The sequence below is a fragment of the Carcharhinus amblyrhynchos genome, unplaced genomic scaffold (genome assembly GCF_965287045.1).
Source record: "Carcharhinus amblyrhynchos unplaced genomic scaffold, sCarAmb.v2.hapA chromosome_1364, whole genome shotgun sequence".
In the NCBI taxonomy this organism is placed as follows: Eukaryota; Metazoa; Chordata; class Chondrichthyes; order Carcharhiniformes; family Carcharhinidae; genus Carcharhinus; species Carcharhinus amblyrhynchos.
Genome location: NW_027651104.1, coordinates 1 through 24,068, shown reverse-complemented (window position 1 = coordinate 24,068; position 24,068 = coordinate 1). Strand labels below are relative to the sequence as shown.

At 50.0% G+C, this 24,068-nt stretch overlaps 2 protein-coding genes across 2 annotated transcripts; one reads left to right on the top strand and one right to left on the bottom strand.

Moving 5' to 3' along the window:
- The first annotated feature begins 1,743 nt into the window (after nt 1–1,743).
- On the top strand, nt 1,744–7,842 carry LOC145340736 (triacylglycerol hydrolase DDHD2-like). Its single transcript, XM_080185196.1, has 4 exons — nt 1,744–1,841; nt 2,403–2,570; nt 4,641–4,809; nt 7,006–7,842. Exons 1-4 carry the CDS (start codon nt 1,769–1,771, stop codon nt 7,085–7,087), a joined length of 492 nt encoding a protein of 163 aa, XP_080041322.1. The 5' UTR covers nt 1,744–1,768; the 3' UTR covers nt 7,088–7,842.
- Nucleotides 7,843–19,408: 11,566 nt separating this feature from the next.
- LOC145340737 (phospholipid phosphatase 5-like) lies at nt 19,409–24,062 on the bottom strand. The gene is made up of 3 exons (XM_080185198.1): nt 23,929–24,062; nt 23,125–23,295; nt 19,409–20,456 (listed from the first exon to the last, which is right to left on the bottom strand). The coding sequence occupies exons 1-3, from the start codon at nt 23,996–23,998 to the stop codon at nt 20,290–20,292; spliced, it is 408 nt and encodes a 135-aa protein (XP_080041324.1). The 5' UTR covers nt 23,999–24,062; the 3' UTR covers nt 19,409–20,289.
- Nucleotides 24,063–24,068: the final 6 nt, after the last annotated feature.

The window sequence follows — 24,068 nt, the reverse complement described above, 5'->3', positions numbered from 1 at the left end:
CCCCCCACACCCTCCCCCCCTCCTTCCCCCCCCCACACCCTCCCCCCTCCTTCCCCCCCCCCACACCCTCCCCCCTCCTTCCCCCCCCCCACACCTCCCCCCTCCCCCCCCACACCCTCCCCCTCCTTCCCCCCCCCCACACCCTCCCCCTCCTTCCCCCCCCCACACCCTCCCCCCTCCTTCCCCCCCCCACACCCTCCCCCCTCCTTCCCCCCCCCCACACCCTCCCCCCTCCTTCCCCCCCCACACCCTCCCCCCTCCTTCCCCCCCCCACCCCTCCCCCCTCCTTCCCCCCTCCTTCCCCCCCCCACACCCTCCCCCCCCCACACTCTTCCCCCCCTCCTTCCCCCCCCCACACTCTTCCCCCCTCCTTCCCCCCCCCACACCCTCCCCCCTCCTTCCCCCCCACACCCTCCCCCCTCCTTCCCCCCCCCACACCCTCCCCCCTCCTTCCCCCCCCACACCCTCCCCCCTCCTTCCCCCCCCACACCCTCCCCCCTCCTTCCCCCCCCCCCACACCCTCCCCCCTCCTTCCCCCCCCCCCCACACCCTCCCCCCTCCTTCCCCCCCCCACGCCCTCCCCCCTCCTTCCCCCCCCCCACACCCTCCCCCCTCCTTCCCCCCCCCACACCCTCCCCCCTCCTTCCCCCCCCCCACACCCTCCCCCCCACACTCTTCCCCCCCTCCTTCCCCCCCCACACTCTTTCCCCCCTCCTTCCCCCCCCACACTCTTCCCCCCCTCCTTCCCCCCCCCACACCCTCCCCCCTCCTTCCCCCCCCCACACCCTCCCCCCTCCTTCCCCCCCCCCCACACCCTCCCCCCTCCTTCCCCCCCACACTCTCTCTTTTCCCCCCCCTTTCCCCCCACACTCTCTCTCTCTCTCTTTCCCCCCCTCCAGCGATCTCCCCAAGTACATCAGGAAACCCCAAAGATTCTCCTCGTGTCCACACCCCATGCAGAAATCCCATGTACACAGTCTATTTGAGCGATAATGATACAGATATGAGGAATTAGAAAAAGGCACACAGTCACAAATACATTCACCAGCTCCACCCGACCCCCTCACATTAACCCCTGCCCAATCCACTCTCCTGCCTCGACACCCTCACATTAATACCTGGAAGTAACAGTCACTATCGGAGTGGGGAATCTAAAAACGTTGAAATTTTACTCTTTGTCAATTTTAGTGGGAGGAGTAATGCTGGAACCTGATTATCATATCAAGCACAACTCTATCTCCCTCTGTCTCTCGTACGTCTCTCTCTCTCTCTCTCACACACACACACACACACACACACACACACACACACACACACACACGTGTCTCTATCTTTCACGCACACACCCCCCTCGGGCTCCCAATCCCAAGTTGGTGCAGTCTGGCCCTTTGCTGCGTGTCGCTCTCTGGATCCCCACACTCTGCAATGCCTGCGCTGATTTCAGTTCCCACATCCCCCCCTCTCTCTGCTCTCCCTGTTTCCCCAGAACTTAGCCTCTGACTGGGGAGCAGCCCTGACGCACAGTTTGAAAGTTGGGGAAAATGTCTGTCTTGTTACAGACACTCTGGTAGCTTCCTGCTCCCACACACCCCACTGGTATATTGGCAGGGTTCCTGCTCCGGGTTTGGGGAGTTGGCAGGTACCTCTTCCTGGTTTGAGGAACACTGAGTTTTTGTGTTTAACTAACAGGAATTTTGACCATGTTGATGTGTCTTTCCACCCCCCCGACCCTCCACAGTTTGATCCTGTGGCTTACAGAATTGAACCTATGATTGTACCAGATGTGGAACTGGAGCCAATGCTGATTCCTCATCACAAGGGCAGGAAGAGAATGCACCTGGGTAAGGGAACTTTGTACTGCGTCTCCAACACACTGAACCAGGGCCAGATCTGACCACATTATCTCAGCGACTTCCTCCCTCTCAGCATCATTCAGTCTCAAAATGTTCCATCTGACTGTGCTCCATATGTGGTTCAGACAGACTTTGACGCGTATCTCGTTGTCCGTGTACAATCAACGAAACGAGGCCACTTGGTTGCCTTTACTTGACCCTTGCAAAGCCACCAGACCAGGGTGTGGTCAATCTCCCAGCTTGCTTGGAGCCTGTTGTGGTCAGGGACACTCCTGCCTCGATCTGGATGGAGACAAGAAATTGAGAGAACAAGTGAGGGTTCCCATTTCTCCCAGTATGACCCACTGCTCCCGCTCCCACCCCTCTCCCAGCCTTGGTTCAGGTGGCACTGTGACACTGGTTAGTGTCTCACAGCGCCTGGGACCCGGGTTCAATTCCAGCCTCGGGTCACTATCTGTGCGGAATCTGCACATTCTCCATTGTGGTTAATGTGGTAGCTCCTTGAGTAAAGCAATCTCTCTCAGATAATCTTTCTTTCTATTCGAACAGAACTGAAGGACAGTCTGACACGGATGGGTTCTGATTTAAAGAATGGTTTATTCTGCTCCCTGCGGAATGCCTGGCAGTCTTTTACCAGGTCTCCTACACCACAGCTTTTACCCAACACGAGTACCCTGGGGCAACAAGACAACAAACCAGAAGCCAAGGAGAAGCAAGGTGAGGCTGACTCGTTCTCCCACTGCCCTCTGTCTCTACTCCCATTCTGTGTCTCACTCACTCATGCACTCTCAGACTCTCTCTCCCCCTTGCTCTGGCCCCCTCGCGCGCTCACACACTTTCCCCGTCACACACTCACTCTCTCAGACACACAGGTTCTCCCTCTGTCTCGTACTACATTGCAGTGTCACTTTCCCAGCTGTAGGTCTGGTTCCATGCTGAGACTGAGAGCTGGGTGAATTTATCCCTGAGGGACTGAAGGAATGTGGGAGGGTGTGTGTGTTGCGGCAGAGTGAGGAAGGCACTCGCCTCTCTGGTGTGGCAGTGTCTTAGTGCTGAACCTGAACTGTGTGTGGCCCCAGTCCACCTGTGACGTAGTGACGCTCCGACAGCGCAGAGTCGCTGAGCAGAGACTGATCGCCAAGTTCCGCACACATGGGGACGGCCTGAACCAAGATCTTGGGTTCATGTCACACTGTCTGTAACCCCCAAGACTTACCTGGGTTTGCAAAACCTCACTTAGTGTCCTGAGTGGAGACAATACACATCTCTTTAACCGATGCACAATGCTCTTTCCACTCACATTGTCGGCATCTTTAAGACTTGAACAGCAGATTAGTTGTAAAGCCTTGCATTCCAATCAGTAATCTGTGAACTGTCTGTGCTGTTATATGCTCTGTCTGAGGCCAGAACTCTCCATTCGCCTGACGAAGGGACAAACCCTGAAAGCGTGTGGGTTTACGATCAAATAAATTGATTGGACTTTAACCTGGTGTTGTCAGACTTCTTAGTGCGTTTACCCCAGTCCAACGCTGGCATCTCCACATCATGACATAGTGACGTGGGCATGGCTTCCAGTCACCCCCTTTGCCCACCCAGCCACTCTGGGTTCCTGTCAAGCAACATCCTGATTTTAAATTTCAAATCCCTCCAAGTCCATTCACCTCTCCCTCTGTCATCTCCTCCAGCCGTCACTCGGCTCCTCGAGTTCTGCCCTCTTGTACATTGACAATTCTCTCTGTGTGGCGAATTGTCAGGTCCCGAATCTGTGCCCTGCACCTTCTCACCACTCTGCCTCCCTTTCCTCTGTTAGATAGTCCTCTCAGAGTTGTTGTTCCTGTGCTGTAATTTTCCACAGAACATTACAGCACAGAAACAGGCCTTTGGGCCCTTCCTGTCTGTGCCGAACCATTTTTCTGACTCGTCTCACTGACCTGCATCTGGACCACACCCCTCCACACCCCTCCACACCCCTTTCATCCATGTACCCGTCCAAGTTTTTCTTTAATGCTAAAAGTGACCCTGCATTTACCACTTCATCTGGCAGCTCATTCCACACTCCCAGCACTCTCTGTGTGAAGACCCCTCCCCTAATATTCCCTTTAAACTTTTCCACCTTCACCCTTAACCCATGTCCTCTCGTTTTTTTTTCTCCCTGAGCCTCAGTGGAAAAAGCCTGCTTGTATTCACTCTATCCATACCCATCATAACTTTATACACCTCCATCAAATCTCCCCTCATTCTTCTTCGCTCCAGGGAATCAAGTCCTAACCTATCCAACCTTTCTCTGTCACTCAGTTTCTCAAGTCCTGGCAACATCTTTTGTAAACCTTCTCTGCACTCGTTCAACCTTAGTAATATCCAAAACTGTACACAATACTCTAAATTCAGCCTCACCAATGTCTTATACAACCTCAGCATAACATTGCTACTCTTATTCTCAATACTTTGATTTGTCAAGGCCAGTGTTCCAAAAGCACTCTTTACGACCCAATCTACCTGTGACACCACTTTGAGGGAATTATGTATCTGTATTCCCAAATCCCTCTGTTCTACTGCACTCTACAGCATCTCACCATTTACCTTGCTCTTTCCCTTTGTTTTAGTACAGTCGGGCAGCATGGTCGGTACAGGCTTGGAGAGCCAAAGGGCCTGTTCCTGTGCTGTAATTTTCGTAGTTTTTTGTGGCCTGGTTTTCTTATTCCCGTGGTGATTCGCACCTTGGGACAGTTAGTGAGCTGAGCCCTGCTGTGTGGATATGAGTCTGATCCGTGTGATCTTCCCATGCAGCTGACGTGGAGACAGACAGCAACTTTTCCGTGGAGGAGGAAGAGGAGGAGGAGGAGATGAAGATTGGGATGTTAAATGGTGGTCGGCGGATCGATTACGTCCTGCAGGAGAAACCCATTGAGAGTTTCAATGAGTACCTGTTTGCCCTGCAGAGCCACCTCTGTTACTGGTAAGGGAGCGGTGAGGTTGACCGAGCACAGGAGAGGACACCGGGAGATTGAGTCGGAGACCGTGGCGTGGGGTGAATTGTGACCCTGAGTCAGGTTGGGTCTGTCCAGAAGCCAAGAGCAGGTTAGGCCGTCACTGCCAGCACATCAGGGGATCCCCTGGAGCAGTGGGCAAGTGCCAGGGAGGCCTTGGCCTGGTGGGATTATTGCAGGACCATGAATCCAGAAACTCAGGTTCGAATCCCGTCACGGCAGATGGTGGAGTTTGAATTCAATAAAATACATCTGGAATTCAGAATCTATTGATGACCATGAAATCACTGTTGATTGTCGGAAAAACCCATCTGGGTCACTAATGTCCTTTTGGGAAGGAAATCTGCCGTCCTTACCCTAGTCTGGCTGACATCTGACTCCAGAGCCACAGCAATGTGGTTGACTCTCAACTGCTCTCGGGCAACTGGGGATGGGCAATAAATGCTGGCCCAGCGATGCCCATGACCCACAAATGAATAAAAGTCTGTGATAAAGCTCGGTTCGTGCTGAAGGGATTTCAGGGAATGATGAGTCTCACAGAACAGCATTGAGGCCAGCAGTGTGTCTGTCCCTGAGAAACCATTCCGATACCTTCTCCTGACTTCTCCTGGATCTCGTGGGGAGGAACTGCAAATGTGTCAGTGCATTTACATAGCCCCTTGTTCATTCTCCAGCACACCCAGCCCACCCACCTTACTTATTACTGGGCTTACATGAACACAGCAATGAAGTTAGTGTGAAAATCGCCCCCCCCCAAGTCGCCACACTCCGGCACCTGTTTGGGTCCACTGAGGGTGAATTTAGCACAGCTAACCCACCTAAACAGCACGTCTTTCAGACAGTGGGAGGAAACCCACACAGACACAGGGAGAATGTGCAAACTCCGCAAGCTGGGAATTGAACCCCAGGTCCCTGGCACTGCGAGACATCAGTGCTAACCACTGTGCCACCTTGGGCTCCCCATTGGTGCTGTATCTGCAGCTCACTCCAATCCAAGTGCTGGAGTAGCCTCTCCTCTGTTTGTCCTGCCATTTCCCACCCTTTTAGAATGATAGAATCCCTGCAGTGCAGAAGGAGGCCATTCGGCCCATAGCCTGCATTGATTCTCCGACGAAGCATCTCACTCAGACCCAATCTCTGTTACCGCAAGTATTTACCCTGCTAATTCCCTGAACCCACACATCTCGGGATACTGAGGGGCAATTTTACTTCAAGTTTATTTGTCACCTCCCCAACTCATGTCTCTGACGTGTCAGACTGTCCTTCATTTTGGCCTGAGCTTGGCCGTGGGATGTTTCTCTTGTGCGCTGAAGGTGCTATATCAATGCATGTTTTGCTGATTGAAGCCGGCCTTCATGCAGACAAGGTGCCACATGGAGGAAGGAAGAGGAGTTCAAAAGATAGTGGAGCAGAATTGGGCCATTCAGCCCATCGAATCTGCTCTGCCATTGGATCGTAGCTGATACGCTCCTCATCCCCATTTTCCTGCCTTCTCCCCATAACCCATCAACCCATTAAAAATCTGTCCAACTCCTCCTTAAACTTCCTCCCTGTGCCAGCACCCACTGCACTTTGGGGGAGTGAATTCCACAGATTCACAACTCTTTGGGAGAAGTCGTTTCTCCTCAACTCTGTTTTAAATATGCTGCGCTTTATCCTAAGATTTCTTATTCATCCATGGGATACAGGCATCACTGGCTGGGCCGGGACTCATTTCCCATCCTTAGTTGCCCTTGGAGAGCAATTGAGAGTCAACCACATTGCTGTGGCTCTGGAGTCACAGGTGATGCTGGCGGATTTCTTTCCCGAAAGGGCATGAGTGAACCAGATGGGTTTTTCCAACAGTTGGCAATGGTTTCATCAGTAGATTGTTAATTCCGGATATTTTGAAATTGAATTCAAATTCTACCATCTGCCGTGGTGAGATTCGAACTTGGGTCTCCAGAACATTGGCTGAGTTTCTGGATGAAAAGTCGAGCGATTATTATCGCTCAGCCATCACCTCCCTCCCTGTGACCCCTCAGCCTAGAATCCAGAGAGCTCCGCTGAGATTGTCCTCTCCTCCGTGTCATTACCCTTCATACCCTTCCCACAATTTGGCGCACCCTCGTTTCCCCATCCATTTCCTTTGAACTGTAATTAAACTTCTTCTCTGCCCCATCTAGGGAATCAGAGGATACGGCTCTGTTAATCCTGAAGGAAGTCTACCAGACGTTGGGAGTCAGTCTTGAACAAGTGCAGCACTGATGGAGAGGGAACCTGAATGATGGCACTAACATGGGTGGGACCCAAGGAAGGAGCTGGCCCTCCCTGCATCACCTTCTCTTTCTAACGTTCACTCACTAATTTATGGACCAGTTTCCCTGCCCCTGCTTGGTTGCCTCACCTTACCTTGCGGAAAGCACTGACATGATGTGGACTTGATGGTCATCCCACGGGTGAGGTTGGCGTGCCAGCGTTGGGAGGCCAGGCTCTCTCCACCTGAGCAGTATGTGGCTCTCTGGAGAGGCTGCCCTGGAGGTAACAATGTGACATCTGCCCTCGGGACAGTTTTCACCAGCTGGGTGAGATACGTCAAGCTTTCTCAACTCTCCCATGAACAGAATGACTGAGGGGGATGTCCCGTGTGGCCACTGAGGCTTCTGTCTCCAGGACCTGAGATGATGAATTGTCCTTGACAGAATTTGGAGACAGGAACTGCGGCTCCCTGACTGGACCATGTGCAAGGATGACTTTATTTATTTTTTCTTTCTCTCTCTCCGATTGCGTTGAAAATGCACCTCGTTAGATGGGCAAATTCCAGCACAAGCCTGACTCCTCATCAAGTGAATGACCAGTTGACTGCTTATGAGTTTCCTGAACTGTAACAGGCGGTAACGCTGTTTTCTAACATGGTTTCCAAGTGTGGATGCTCATGCCCTCTCTCACTGACTACAAATATGAATAGTTCACTGAGCAGCGACACAGAAGCACTGGGAGTGCAGTAATGAATTGCGTGAGCAATAAAACGATTATTTCACAAGCCTGTTGCTGTGTGTTACAATCTTACTGACCTGCAGGAGGGTGGGTTCAAAGCCAGATGTTCGCTAGCTGAAGGGTGTTGGGTATTGAAGGAGAGAGCAAAGAGACTGAGGCAGTCAAGGGCCATAGAAAGAGGGTGACGAGTTATTGAGAAACTTGTCATGTTCTCGCACCATCATAGAGCAAGGAGGATTTAACAGAGTGCAGAGATCTTTCCGAATGGTTCTGGGGAGATAGTGGAGGGAGCTGCTGTGCAGATTTTAACAGCAATATCAGATTGAAGAAGCTGGGATTGCTCTTTGCTGAGCCAACCCTTCTCTCAAAGGGTTGTGAATGTGTGGAATTTGTTATCCCGAAATACAGTGGATGCTGGGACAGTGAGTAAATTTAAGGAGGAGTTAGTTTTTTTTTAATTGGTAATGGGGTGAAGGGTTTTGTTGGGGACGGCAGGAGAATGGGAATGAGAGCATGAGCGCATGGCATAGCAGACACGATGGGCTGAATGGCCTAATTTTGCTGCCATATCTTATGATCTTAAGAAGGAGGTTTGAGCGAGGAGGACAAGATAATGACAATTTTGGAGGAAGGGAAGCTGTTCCTCTTTGCTGACGGTTCAAGGGGCAGGAGGTGACAGATTGAAGGGATAGAGATGAGACAGGAGACACGGCGATAATGATCTGTGACTTGGAGGAAACTGAAGTCAGTTAAGGGGCACAGGACAGGCAGACACTGAGTGAGGCAGAGTGTGTCCTGAGCAACTTTGCCTCATCTGTCAAACCTTCAGTCCTGTGAGGTTCATCTCAGAGAGAAGGCAAAGAGGAGGAAATTTCATAAACTCCTTACCGCACAGAAGGAGGCCATTTGGCCCGTTGAGTCTGCACCAACTGCAATTCTACCCAGCCTCTGTCCCCATAACCCCACACATTTATCCTGCTCATCCCCCTGCCATTGGGGGTAAGTTAGTATGGCCAATCCACCTAACCAGCACAACTTTGGAGGAAACCCACGCAGACACGGGGAGAACATACAAACTCCACACATACAGTGACCGAAGGCTGGAATTGAACCTGGATCCCCGGTGTTGAGGCAGCAGTACTACTGTGCCTCCCAACATGGTTTATGGTTGAAACATGAAACAAGTATTTCTGACCTCAGAATTCCACCAAGTCACAAACTGAAATGAGGATCTGCTTCCGAGAATCTTGGTGTTCGGTCTCTAACCCTTGTAATATTTCACTGTTGAACGAAGAAGGTCTTGAGATGGAGGGTAAAAGCACAGGAAGTGAAGAGCACGCTTGCCCTGAAGTGGAAGGCAGGAGCTGGGAGGAAGTCATGGGGGCAGCGGGAAACAGGGCAGCAAGTACCATCTTCAAGAGGTGAGGGGAAGGACGGAGAATTGAGTAGCTGTGGAAACTGGAGCTGTGTCTGTCTGAGACTTGGTGAGAGGGTTGCATGCTGTTGTGTTGTAACCAACCCCACACGGTTCGACCTTTGTTACCCAGGACCCTGATTCAGGGGCAGGAAGATGTGAAGAAACAATTCCTCAGGCTGTTGTATGGGGCAGTGTGAGTGGATAAGAGGCTGTGAGGTTGGTTTTGTGGACTGCGATCTTGCCAGTCCTCTGTTCGAATCTGCCTTGGGTAAGTGGTTGGATTTTAATGGTGTAATGAAGCTGTGAGGATATTTTAAAATGCTGGATGGGGAATGGAGATGTTCAGCGATGGGGACGTTGTAATTTCAAACCAGATTTTCAGCTGTGATGGGAATGAAATATTGAAAGGGGCAGAGATGTCAGAGTCGTTTCCATTCACCAAGTATCCTTTCCCACAGCTTGGTGTTTGGTTTAAATTTTCACACAGTGACTGAAGCCAGGCATAGAGTGTAAAACAGGAAGAAGAGAACACAGATGTGAAGTCTGACCCAGTGAGGGGTACAGTAAGCAAAGCTCCAGTGGCGTAGAGAGGAGGACTGGTCTGTCAGTGTCTGGAGGCTTGTACGTGAAGTGAGTTCAAATCCCAGCTTTGCTTTTAACCCGAATACAGAACGGACTTGTTTTCATTCACCAAGTCCTGCAGGGGGCAGAGATATGAAGTATAAGATCCAAAAGCTCATAAAGCAAGGAAGGCAGAGTGGCTGAAAGGATGCACGCTCGCCTTCCTGCGATAACAGCTATGTAGGAGCCAGGTTCAAGACTAGGTCAGGGCAGGAAAGCTGCATGTAGGGTAGGACAGGGTTGGTTACAGCAGAGGTGTAGGTGGGAATTAAAGTGGGGTGGAGGAGAGCAGGAAGGGGGTTGGAGATGAGGGCAGGTAGGTGGACCCTGCCCAAAGGAGAGTGTGGAGGGAGCATGTCAACATTTGCCTGGGCAGGGTCCAAGGAGGGTGAGGAAAGAGTAAGCGCTGGAAAAGGAAGTGAGGAAACAGTAAGCATAGAATGCAAAGGTCAACCCATAAGAGTTATTTGTGTCCCTTTCCTAGCTTTTATGCTTACTCTTTCCTCACCCACCTTGGACCCTGCCGAGGCAAATGTTGACATGCTCCCTTCACACTCTCCTTTGGGCAGGGTCCACCTACCTGTCCTCTTTTCCAACCCACTTCCTTCCTGCTCTGCTCTGCTCCACCCCACTTTGATTCCCACCTACACCTCTGCTGTAACCAACCCTGTCCTACCCTCCCCACTCCCCTGTCCCACCCTACATGCAGCTTTCCTGCCCTGACCTAGTCTTGAACCTGGCTCCTACATAGCTGTTATCGCAGGAAGGCGAGCGTGCATCCTTTCAGCCACTCTGCCTTCCTTGCTTTATGAGCTTTTGGATCTTATACTTCATATCTCTGCCCCCTGCAGGACTTGGTGAATGAAAACAAGTCCGTTCTGTATTCGGGTTAAAAGCAAAGCTGGGATTTGAACTCACTTCACGTACAAGCCTCCAGACACTGACAGACCAGTCCTCCTCTCTACGCCACTGGAGCTTTGCTTACTGTACCCCTCACTGGGTCAGACTTCACATCTGTGTTCTCTTCTTCCTGTTTTACACTCTATGCCTGGCTTCAGTCACTGTGTGAAAATTTAAACCAAACACCAAGCTGTGGGAAAGGATACTTGGTGAATGGAAACGACTCTGACATCTCTGCCCCTTTCAATATTTCATTCCCATCACAGCTGAAAATCTGGTTTGAAATTACAACGTCCCCATCACTGAACATCTCCATTCCCCATCCAGCATTTTAAAATATCCTCACAGCTTCATTACACCATTAAAATCCAACCACTTACCCAAGGCAGATTCGAACAAAGGACTGGCAAGATCGCAGTCCACAAAACCAACCTCACAGCCTCTTATCCACTCACACTGCCCCATACAACAGCCTGAGGAATTGTTTCTTCACATCTCGCTTCCCCTGAACCAGGGTCCTGGGGAGCAAAGATTGAACCATGGGATTCTGTGGGCCTGGTTCCAATACACATCCCTCTCTCTCACCAAGCCTCGGAGAGAGAGAGAACTCCAGCTTCCACAGTGACTCAATTCTCCCTCCTTCCCCCTCACCTCTTAAAGCTGGTACCTGCAGTTCTGTTTCCTGCTGCTCCCAGGACTTACCCCAGCTCCTGCCTTCCACTTCAGGGCAAGCGTGCTATTCGCTTCCTCTGATTTTACCCTCCTGATGGAGTTCTCTGACACCTTCCAACTCAAGACACACTTTTATAGAATCCCGACAGTACAGAAGGAGGCCATTCAGTCCATCGAGTCTGCACCAAACACAATCCCACCTCTCCTCACACATTTACCCGATATCGTCCCCCTGACATTAAAGGGCAATTTAGCATGGCTAATCCACCTATCTTTGGCGTGTGGGAGAAAACTGGAGCACCCGGAGGAAACCCACACAGACACAGGAGAACATGCAAACTCTGCACAGACAGTGACCCAAGCCAGGGTTCGAGCTCAGGTCCCTCATGCTATAAGGCAGTCGTGCTAACCACTGTGCCACCCAAACTGTAAAAATATTTCAAGGCAAATCCCAATTTCAGTTTGCGACTCAGTGGAATTGTCAGTTCAGAAAGACTTCCATTTGAAGGCAGACTGGATTTAATTTTTTTTAAAAGGTTACTTTACCACGTTGGCATTCTGATCACTGGTTTGTCACTGTTGCTTCAGCAAGTGTTTGAACCCACCTCTCACACAGCAACAACATTGGAAAGCAAACCTGAAACCCACACTCTACCCTGGTTTCAGTTCCTGCAGCACCGTTCACGTTCATTCCCAATCAGATCCATTCCGGACATGAAAGGGTTGTGGTATGAAGAAAGATTAAACAGTTTGGCTTGTACTCACGGGAGTTTAGATGGGGGAAGGAGAGGGATCTGATCGATGTGTATAAAATTTTAAAAGGGGTTGACAGGAGTAAATGTAGACCAAATGATTCCTCTGATAGGGCAATCTACAACAAGTGGTCGCAGGTACAGATTGAGCGGCGATAGATTTCAAACTGAGATGCGGAGGAGCTACTTCTCGCAGAGGGTGGTGAGTTTGTGGAACTCGATGTCCCGTCGCACGGTGGAACCTGAATCATTGAATGGTCTCTGGAAGGATATAAATGTATTTCTGATTTTTAAAAGCAGGTTAAAGGGATATGGGGATGAACTGGGGAGATGGATTTGAGATCAGGGAGAGATCAGCCCAATGACTTGATTGAATCATAGAGTCCCGGCACTGCAGAAGGAGGACATTCAGCCCATCGAGTCTGCACCTACAATCCACGCAGGCCCTGTCCCCTTTCCCCTGCCAGTCCCTCTGGTGGAGCAGGCTCCAAGAAAGCTTCTGCTCCTAATCCCCGAAGTTCCCATTGTTGTTGTTAGTCTGCACCATGACACAGAACCAAACTGAGCCTCTTCACTTCCTCATCCTTTGCTGGGTTTAACTGTCCCCTCACAACATTAACATTCTTCGAAAAACCAACGTTCTGCCCCTTGTGGAGGAAAGATTTTGAAATGATCATCGATCTCTGTGCAGTGGGGGGAACACTTTCAGGGTCTGAGGCTGGAGAGGTGAGGAACAATGAAATGCAGAAGGGGGAGCGACCCTCCCGTGGGGGTCCAAAGCAGCAACCGAGATGACTGAGCTGTGAAGGAAGACTTCAGCAGACACTCTCAGAGGGACAGCTGCACTGTCACAGGTGCCACCTTTCAGAGTAGAATACAAGAACAGGGATGTTCCTCTGAGGCTGGAAAAGACTCTGGTCAGACCCCCATTTGGAGTATTGTGAGCAGTTTTGGGCCCTGTATCTGAGGAAGGATGTGCTGGCCTTGGAAAGGGTCCAGAGGAGATTCACAAGAATGATTCCAGGAATGAAGAGCTTGTCGTGTGAGGAATGGTAAAGGACTTTGGGTCTGCACTTATTGAAGTTCAGAAGGATGAGGGGGGAATCTTATTGAAACTTACAGGATATTGCAAGGCCTGGATGGAGTGGACATGGAGAGGATGTTTCCATTCACAGGAAAAACTCGAACCAGAGGGCACAACAACAGGCGAAAGGGACAATCCTTGAAATACAGAGATGAGGAGGAGTTTCTTCAGCCAGAGTGGTGAATCTGTGGAATTCCTTGCCGCAGAAGGCTGTGGACGCCGGGTCATTGAGTGTCTTTAAGACAAAGATAGATAGATTCTTGATGAATAAGGGGATCAGGGGTTATGGGGAAAAGGCAGGAGAATGGGGATGAGAAAAATATCAGCCATGATTGAATAGCAGAGCAGACTCGATGGGCCGAGTGGTCTAATTCTGCTCCACATGTCTTGTGATCTTGAGAGTAAAGGTCAAATCCAAGGTCTGCTCTGTCAAACTGAATCTTAATTTTAGTCGTCCAAGGCAGTCTTTCTCTCCCAATTCCCTGGTTGTCTGGACTGTATCTGATTCTTTTGGGAACTGTCTCTCTGTGTAACTCCCTTTGTCCTGCCCAGCTTGTCTTTCTCTGACAGAGTTGAGAGATGTTCCCTTCCCGATGTCCGACCTTTAACTGCAACACATTCAGCTAAATTTAAAATATCTTTCCATCTTAAAAGGGCTCCTGGTTTCTGAGCAACCACTTGATGCTGTAACTCTCACAAAGTGCAATAGAAACACAGTGAGAGGAGTCATCGAGGTTTCCAGCATGGAAGCAGGCCTTTTGGCCCAGCTTGTTCATGCTGTTCTTCTTTTTAAACCCGAAAGCTTCTCCCAGTTGACCACATTTGGCCCATATCCCTCTTTCCCCATCGTATCTATGTAACTGTCTGAATGCTTCTTAAAAGACAAAATTGTACCTGCCTCTACGACTACCTCTGGCACCTTGTTCCAAACGCTCAACATCTTCTGTGAGAAAAAATTTCCCCTCTGGACACTTTTGTATCTCTCCCATCTCACCTTAAACCTCTGCCCTCGAGTTTTAGACTCCCCTAAAAGATATTGACCCTCTAGCTGATCTGTGTCCCTCATTATTTTATAGACCTCAAGAAGGTCACCCCTCAGCCTCCTATGCTCCAGAGAAAAAGGTCCCAGTCGATCCAGCCTCTCTTTATAACTCAATCCATCAAGTCCCAGTAGCATCCTAGTAAATCTTTTCTTCACTCTTTCGAGTTGAATATTACCCTTTCTATAATAGGGTGACCAGAATTGCACAGTATCCCAAGTGTGGCTTCACTCATGTTTTGTCCAACTTCAACAAGACGTCCCAACTCCTGTATTCAATGTTCTGACCGATGAAACCAAGCATGCCGAATGCCTTCTTCACATTCTGTCCACCTGTGACTCCACTTTCAAGAAGCTTTCAACTTGGACCCCTCAATCTCTTTGTTCTGTAACTCTCCTCAACGCCCTACCATTAACTGGGTAAGTCCTGCCCTGGTTCAATCGACCAAAATGCATCACCTCGCATTTGTCTAAATTAAACTCCATCTGCCATTCGTCAGCCCACTGGCCCAATCGATCAAAATCCCACAGCAATTGGAGATAACTTTCTTCACTGTCCACATGCCACCAATCTTGCTGTCATCTGCACACTTGCCAACCATGCCTCCTACATTCTCATCAAAATCATTAATATGAATGACAAATAACAATGGGCCCAGCACTGATCCCTGAGGCACATTGCTGGTCACAGGCCTCCAGTTTGAAAAACAACCTTCTACAATCACCCACTGGATTTTGTTATCAAGCCAATTTTGTATCCAATTGGCTACCTCACCCTGGATCCTGCGAGATTTAACTTTATGCAATAACCGACCATGCAGTACCTTGTCAAAGGCCTTGCTAAAGTCCATGTAGACACATTAACTGCACTGCCCTCATCTACCTTCTTGGTTACCCCTTCAAAAAAACTCAATTAAATTTGTGAGACATGATTTTCCACTCACAAAGCCATGCTGACTGTCCCTAATCAATCCTTGCAACTCTAAATGCCTATAGATCCTGTCTCTCAAAATACTTTCCAACAATTTACCTACCACAGATGTGAGGCTCACAGGCCTGTAGTTCCCAGGCTTTTCCCTGCAGCCCTTTTTAAACAAAGGCACAACATTTGCCACTCTCCAATCTTCAGGCACCTCACCCGTGACAATCGATGATTCAAATATCTCTGCCAGGGGACCTGCGATTTCCTCCCTAGCCTCCCACAACATCCTGGGATACACTTCATCAGATCCCAGGGATTTATCTACCTTGATGTGCTTTAAGACCTCCAGCACCTCCTTTTCTGGAATATGTACACTCCTCAAGACACCAATATTTAATTCCCCAAGTTCCCTAACATCCATGCTTTTCTCAGCAGTAAATACTGATGAGAAATATTCATTTAGGATCTCACCCATCTCTTGTGGATTCACACATCGATGACCTTGTTGATCCTTCAGAGACCCGACTGTCTCCCTTGTTACCCTTTTGCCTTTAGGTATTTGTACAAGCTCTTTGGATTCTCCTTTGCCTCATCCACCAAAACAATTTTGTGTCCCATTTTTGCCTCCTGATTTCTCTCTTAACTCTCCTCCTACACCCCCTATTCTAGAGATTCACTTGATCCCTATACAACGTGGTTGACTCCCAACTGCCCTCCAAGGGGAACAAGAGATGAACAATAACTGTTGGCCAACCAGCAACGCCCATGTCCCACAAATTGAAAAATATAAATAAAAAAGGGTGTTGTGGGGGGGGGGTACAGTGGGTGCAAAATAGGAAGTCAGGGCCAGAAGAAATGAAATGAACATTGAGAAAAGGTGGTGATGGTATCAAAGTCTACAGGTTAAAGAATGAACTACAACACCACATCTCGCTCATACTTACTTCACCTGACACAACAGAATGCTGCACAAGTGACCTGAGCACATGATCTGCTCCATAAGAAGGCGGCACTGATAGTACAGCAGGCCCACAGTGGCCCACGACAGGCTGAGTGAGGACCATGAGCTGGACACAATATTCCCACATTCATTGGCCTGAAGCTGAGACATGCATTGAGATTTCCTTTGTTCATTAAAAGCTGCTGCTGAAGGAGCTTCTGTGCTGACGGGAGTGGAGGCTGAGGCTCAGGGAGATGCTGGAATGTTCCACAGGAAAGGGTGGCCAACCAGCAGGACCCAGTCAGGTCGCAGCGTGAGCAAAGGCAAAAGTACCAGAGGAAAGTCAACTTTCTTTTAAATATTGGACTTTGTTTTATTTAAACACAAAGAAAATACCTTCCATTAATACGCAAGGTCAACACAAGGTTATTTTGTTCAGATATTGCAATGAAACACAAGATTAAAAATTGTCACAGTCTTCTTTCGTATATTTACAGCACATGGAGTCATTTGAGGCAATCATGGTTCCTGCAGCACATACTGAGGAAATGCACGGTCGAGAAAATAGTGGAGGAATATCTCAACCTTTATCCATATGTGCCTCAGAACATGTGTATGTGTGTGTGTGCATCTGAGTGCAAGAGAGAGAGCGAGAGTGAGGGAGAGAGTGCAAGAGAGAGAGAGAGAGAGTGAGAGTGTGAGAGAGAGAGAGTGAGAGTGTGAGAGAGAGAGAGTGAGAGTGTGAGAGAGAGAGAGTGAGAGAGAGAGAGTGAGAGAGAGAGAAAGAGAGTGAGAGTGTGAGAGAGAGAGAGTGAGAGTGTGAGAGAGAGAGAGTGAGAGTGTGAGAGAGAGAGAGTGTGAGAGAGAGAGAGTGAGAGTGTGAGAGAGAGAGAGAGAGAGTAAGAGTGTGTGTGTGTGCACGGGTGCACCTCTGTGCATGAGTATGTCTGTGCAAGAGCGAGCACGAAAGACTGTGTCTATGTCAATTTGTGGGTGAGTGTGTGCATGTGTGTCTGTGTGCAAGTGTGTGCACCGAGTGTGAGTATGCTAATGAGTGAACGTGAGAGTGGTGTTTTGTGCATTCCTCCCCTGGAGTGGACTCTGACTGCAGTCTGTCACTGTGACTGTACAAGATATCAAAGGTGAGCTCTGGGTTTGGTCAGGAACGACGGTTCTTTCTATAGAATATATACCTCAATATTTACACTCTTGTTGCCCAAGGGCAGGACGGAAATACGCACGATTGGAGGCAGCATAAACTCAATTCCCTGCTCATGGCAACCATTTCTATTTGAACATCACCAGATGGGTGCCAGGAGGTGATGGAGGAGAAGGGATTCAGTCTGAGGTCCACCAGCAGCCTGGTCAGCAGACAGCAGTGAGGCTGGTACCATGCTGTTGACCATGGTTCAGACCACTGTCGGTGATAGGAATATAAAAGCAGCAATGTATCCACCGAGACTGTTTGCAGCACAGTCTGCACTGAAAAAGTGAGAAAGCAAAGTGTAGGAGGTGTGCAGCAGTGTACCACAAAACCAACTGAACCTGGAACAGGACTGCTCCAATCCCATCCACCTCTCTCTGAATGGAAATGCAATTTGGAGAAGAGTTTTCTCAACTCCCACTCTGACAGTGAGCACTGGAGAGGATCAACAGGGAATGGAATGCTAACAGCTTTGCAACGGTGACAGGGTCCACTACTCCCTCCAGATCACACACACAGAGACACACACACACACAGACAGAGACACACACACACACAGAGACACACACACACACACACAGAGACACACACACACACACAGACAGAGACACACACACACACACAGACAGAGACACACACACACACAGAGACACACACACACAGACAGAGACACACACACACAGACACACGGTAGCTCACAGAAACAACACATCAGATTCCATACAAAGTACGAGAAGCAGTAACTCGGAATGATAATGGCAGCAGTGGACAGGACTGAACGGAAAACCCGGGTGTGAGGCTATTTCTGGTCCACATAGAGAGCAATGATTGGAATGGTCAAACACTGTCTGCCCACAAGGCCCAAGATTAACATCTCCAAATACTCACCGCCAAAAAAAAACAAAGATTCCCATGTTCCCAGCCTGCGACTGTGACAACAGGCACCCACAGAACAGGCACAACTCACACGGGGAAGGGGGCCATGTATTTGAAGTGTGGTCCCACTCAGTCACATAACAGGGAGGTTCGCGGTTCCCCTTGCCCACTGCGGACTGGCAGGGTGGGGGAAGGGGGCTGCAGAGGGCCAGATGAAGAACCACAGCTGGAGAATTTGAACCCAACTTGGTTTTTGGATTCACTGGGTCAAAACAAAAAGCCAAAGCGAGTGAGGGTGAAGCTGTTGTATTTTTGTTTGCAACTCAATGATTGGATCCTGTCCCTTAGGTTAGAGAAGTTGCTGTCTTGACCCCTTCTGGGCCCAAAATGTCAACTTGATTCCTTTAAGGTGCATTCATTGACTCCGACAGTGCACAAAGAGGCCATTCAGTCCATTGAATCTGCACCAACCATGATCCCACCCAGGCCCTATCCCCACAACACCATAGATTTTCCCCCATTCATCCGCCTGACACTAAGACACAATTTATCATGGCCAATCCGCCGAACCTGCACATCTTTGGACTGTGGGAGGAAACCGGGGCACCCGGAGGAAACCCACGCAGACACGGGGAGAACGTGCAAACTCCACACAGACAGTGACCCAAGCTGGGAATTGAGCCCGGGTCCCTTGCACTGTGAGGCAGCAGTGCTAACCCACTGTGCCACCCTGCGCCATCAGTTACCTCATCCCAGCAAACCACTCACAGTTGTGTCAAAACCCACCCTCCCCCAGGGTGTGAAGACATACCACAATTGTCTTCCAAGCAGCACAGGACTTTTTCCCTCCCACACAGGGGAGAAGGGATGGGTAAAGCTTGCAGGAAAAAGGCAGGAGAATGGAGTTGAGAAACATATGAACCACCATCGAATGTCAGAGCAGTCTCGATGGGCAGAATTGCCTAATTCTGCTCCTCTATCTTACAGTATAACTCAGAATCAACGCCAGAACCTCTCTCGTGTAACTGGCTTGATCTAGTCCTTTCCAAAGCGTTTAGAAAGTGGAAAGAAACAAAGAGAGAGACAAAGAGAAAGAAAGTGTTCGAGAGAGAGAGTGTTAGAGAGAGAGAGAGAGACTGAATTAGAGAGAGAGAGGGAGAGGGAGAGGGAGAGAGAGAGAGAGAGAGGGAGAGAGGGAGAGGCACAGAGAGAGAGCGAGAGAAAAAGAGATTGTCGGTTCACCTTGTCCAGACCAGGGAACTCGCCATTGCCAACTAGTCAGGAGCCAGTTGTTGGGGTGGGACACGTGGCCACAGGCCGGACCCTGGGCACAACCATGACCTGGGGATGAGATGAAGAACATCGTTGAAAGAGACACCCTTTTATATGGAGACAATTGCATCCCTTCCACCACCAACCACCCCCCCACACAACAAACCCAGCAGCCTGATTTGCACCAACCAGATGGTTGGTTTGGGGAGGGATTTGTGGGGGGGGGGGGCGAGCGGGCCTGGTCATGGTGTCATTCTGTGGAATGAACCACTTGGTCCTGGCAATCGCTGCATTATTGCTGGGGCAGGGGCAGGGGCATCATACTCATCTATTTCCCCCTTCCCAAAGCTGAACCTGATTCATTCCACACAACAAGTGGTGCAGCGAGTTATCATACTCCTCCCTGAGTCAAAGGGAAACTCACTGACGTGTTACAACCATGGCGAAATATTGCCTTCGTATACTATCTGGATTTTATTTGCAAATTTCGAGCAAAAAAAAAGACAAGAAAAGTCTGGTTTCAATTAAAAAAGAGGTTTTAACTTCATGAGCCAATTAAATGTGTGATTCTCTGGTCAATTTAATTCCCTTGCTTTGCACATGTGTTGTGCGCATGTGTCTGTGTGTGTGTGTGTGTGTGGGTGTGTATGGTTACACTGATGCACGAGGTCCCATTATAAATATGTGTACACAATGCCCAAAAAAAGAGCGGGGTGGAAAGGAGGGCATGTTGGCATGGATTGGAGAAGGTCGGAGATTCCCGGTTCAGGCTCTCTACACATCCAGCTTGAAGCCCGGGTTCGATAGCTTACGTTCCTGTGCCGTCCATGGTTTGGTCTTCGGGTACGGCTTGTGGCATTCGGGGTCAGAGAGACAGGGGTAATACTGTCGGTAGCAGGTATACGCCATCGTGAATCCAATCAGAGAACCAAACGCCACATCTACGGGAAACAAAACGCCAGTTGCACTTTACTCACGGGGGGCGCAGGAGAACAGTTTCCCCTGCACACAGCAGGTCCCAGAGTCTCAACGTTAACCCAATAATCTCCTGCAGAGTTCCCCAAACCTTGTGAGCTGCAGAACCACCCCCCCAAATGAGGACCTGTCCCAAGTACATCAGGAAACCCCAAACATTCTCCTCCTTGTCGACACCCCTTCTTTAACCATCAATCGAACAATCCTGACAGTGCAGAAGGAGGCCATTCGAGTCTTCACCGACCACAGTCCCAACCAGGCCCTATCCCTGTAACCCCACATATTTACCCCCCTCCCCCCGACCCCCAATCTAGGGTCAACTTAGCATGGCCAATCCACTGAACCCACGCATCTTTGGACTGTGGGAGGAAACCCGAGCGTCCGAAGGAAACCTATGCAGAGATGGGAAGAACGTGCAGACTCCACACAGATGGTGAGCCAAGCTCGAAATCGAACCCGGGTCCCTGGCACTGTGAGGCCACAAATGTGAGGTCATCTCCAGACAAATGTGAGGTAATGCATTTTGGAAGGTCTAATACAGACAGGAAATATACAGTAAATGGCAGAACCCTGAAGAGTATTGATAGGCAGAGGGATCTGGGTGTACAGGTACACAGGTCACTGAAAGTGGCAATACAGGTGGAGAAGGTAGTCAAGAAGGCAAACGGCATGCTTGCTGTAATTGGCCGGGGCACTGAGTTCAATAATTGGCAAGTCACGTTGCAGCTTCATGGAACCTTAGTTAGGCCGCGCTTGGAATATAGCGTTCAATTCTGGTCACCACACTGCTGGAAGGATGTAGAGGCTTTGGAGAGGGTACAGAAAAGATTTACCAGGACGTTGCCTGGTATGGAGGGCATTAGCTGTGAGGAGAGGTTGGAGAAACTTGGTTTGTTTTCACTGGAGCAACAGAGGTTGAGGGGAGACCTGAAAGAAGTCTACAAGATTATGAGAGGCACGGACAGAGTGAATCATCAGAAGTTTTTCCCCAGGGTGGAAGAGTCAATTAGGAGGCAGCACAGGTTTAAGGTGTGAGGGGCAAGGTTTAAAGGAGATGTATGAGGCAGATTTTTTTTTCACCCAGAGAGGGGTGGGTGCCTGGAACTTGCTGCCGGAGGAGGTGGTGGAAGTGGATACGATAGTGAGTTTTCAGGGGCGCCTTGACAAATACATGAATAGGATGGGAATAGAGGGATATGGTACCCAGAAGGGTAGGGGGTTTGAGTTCAGTCGGGCAGCATGGTCGGTGCAGGCTTGGAGGGCCGAAGGGCCTGTTCCTGTGCTGTAATTTTCTTTGTTCTTTGTCCACAGCCTGCTCTGAAACCGGGGCATTGAGAAAATTTGAGGAGATGGACAGATTTTCAATGAGTAATGGGCTGAAGGGTTAACAGGCAGCGAGGTGGAGTTGGGGGGAGTTGAAATCTGCCATGATCGTAACGAATGGCTGTGCGGGCTCGGGGGGGGGGGGGGGGGGTGGGGAGTAAATTGCTTCCTCGTCCTGGTTGTTAAGATTATTACATTCTTAATTTAACAGTGGGAAGGATGAGATTTCTGAAATCCACAGAGCACTGACGTGTTCCTGAGTGTGGGTTGACTCAGCGAGGAGAGATTGGGAACTGAAGAGAGACGTGGAACAATCCGTGAAGGGAATTGTGATGACGAGATGCTGGGACTGGGGCGCTGGCAAAGCACAAGAAGCATCTGACTCACGGTCAGCAGTGAGGAGGTGATGGGTTACCGTATCATTTAGGATATCAGCGCCAACATTGATTCCTGGTCTGGCTCCTCACTATGTCCCCCCCCCCCCCCCCGCCCGCTGAGAGGGGGAGGCAATGGCAAAGTACCAATCCCATAAAAACGCTGCCCCCAAAACAGCTCAATGTGAAACATCAGCAGCAAACACAGAGACAAGGAGCTGCCTTGGGGCAGAGAACGGAGACAAGCAGCGCAGGAGATAGTGAACATTATTAATGTGAAATGTGCAGGACCGGTCAATACATTTAAACTTCAGCTAAGCAGAACAGAACAGGGGTAGCACGGTGGCACAGTGGGTTAGCACTGCTGCCTCACAGCATCAGGGACCCGGGTTCAATTCCAACCTCGGGTCACTGTCTGTGTGGAGTTTGCTCATTCTCCCCGTATCTGCGTGGGTTCCCTCCGGGTGCTCCGGTTTCCTGCCATGCTCCAAAGATGTCCGGGTTGGATTGAATGGCCATGCTAAATTGCCCCTTAGTGTTGGGGAACTCGCAGGGTAAATATGTGGGGGTTCCGGGGATAGAGCCTGGGTGGGATTGTGGTCAGTGCAGACCCCGATGGGCCGAACGGTTGCCTTCTGCACTGTCGAGCTTCTCTGAGGTCCGCGTACAAGATCGGACCCACTATAACCAGGATTTTAAATGCAGTTTGAGAACTAAATCTGGGATGAAAACTGCTCTCAGTAACGGGTGACCATGAAACCATTGTTGGAAAAACCCATTTGGTTCACTACTGTCCTTTAGGAAAGGAAATCTGCCATCCTTACCCTGTCTGGCCATAATGACTTTAGCTGCTAAGTTCTTGTAATATGAACACAAGAGGCTGGATAATAGATAACAGCTCATTATGAGGCAATGCTAACTGCCTGCGGCACCTTACCTTGCCAGTGGTGTCTGTAGTCACACACACGTGTCAAAGCGATGATGGCTGCCACGTAAAGAGGAATGAACATCGCGCAGAGTCGCCATCCTTTCCCGCGGCCCCTCGATGTGAAGCAGTGCAGCTTCCCCCCCAGGTAGAAGGTGGTGAAGCCAAGGCCAGCAAAAGCAACTGCGCAGGGCAAGGAGAGAACAAGGTTCAAAGACAATTCTGCCTGACGTTCGGGTCCGCCACACTGTGTCTGTGCACCACTCCAGTTTGGGAATAAAGGTGAGAGGTTAAAGTTCACAGTGCCCGGACACGCCTTCCCACCCCAGAGGTCAAACCAATGGAAATGAATGAATGTACGACTGTTCTCTGGGCTGTTGTATCACATTGAGTTAACTTGCTTCACATTTTGCAAGGTGCTGTGTCACTGGGCCCACCTATACAAGCAGCCAGCTAAAATTGTGAGCCCTTAAGAATCGTAGCATCCCAATAGTGTAGAGGGAGGCCATTCAGCCCATTGAATTGACCCTCTGAAAGAGCGTCTTCCAGCCAGGAAGAAGCAGCCCCACTTGACTGCACCCCATCCACAAACATCCACTCCCGCCAACACCAGCACAGTGTCAGCCATCTACAAGACACACTGCAGGTATTCATCAAGGCTCCTTCTCCTTCCAAAGGAGACCCCGAGCACAGAGAAGAACGCCAGTGACCAACGCATCCCATTAAAAAACAGAAAAAGGAAATGAATGTTCCTGATCGACCAACACAATGATGTGATGAATGTACAGTGACGGGCGCCCAGTGGTGTGTACTCACATGAAGAATGGCCACTGGGGAAACTTTTCCTTCCTTCCAGAATGATCCCAGGGTCACCGGTGCACTGCATGTCCTCAGTCACCACTCCATCCGGGAAGCAGCGATAGAAATAGTCCGGCCTGGGCCTGTAAACAGGGAGG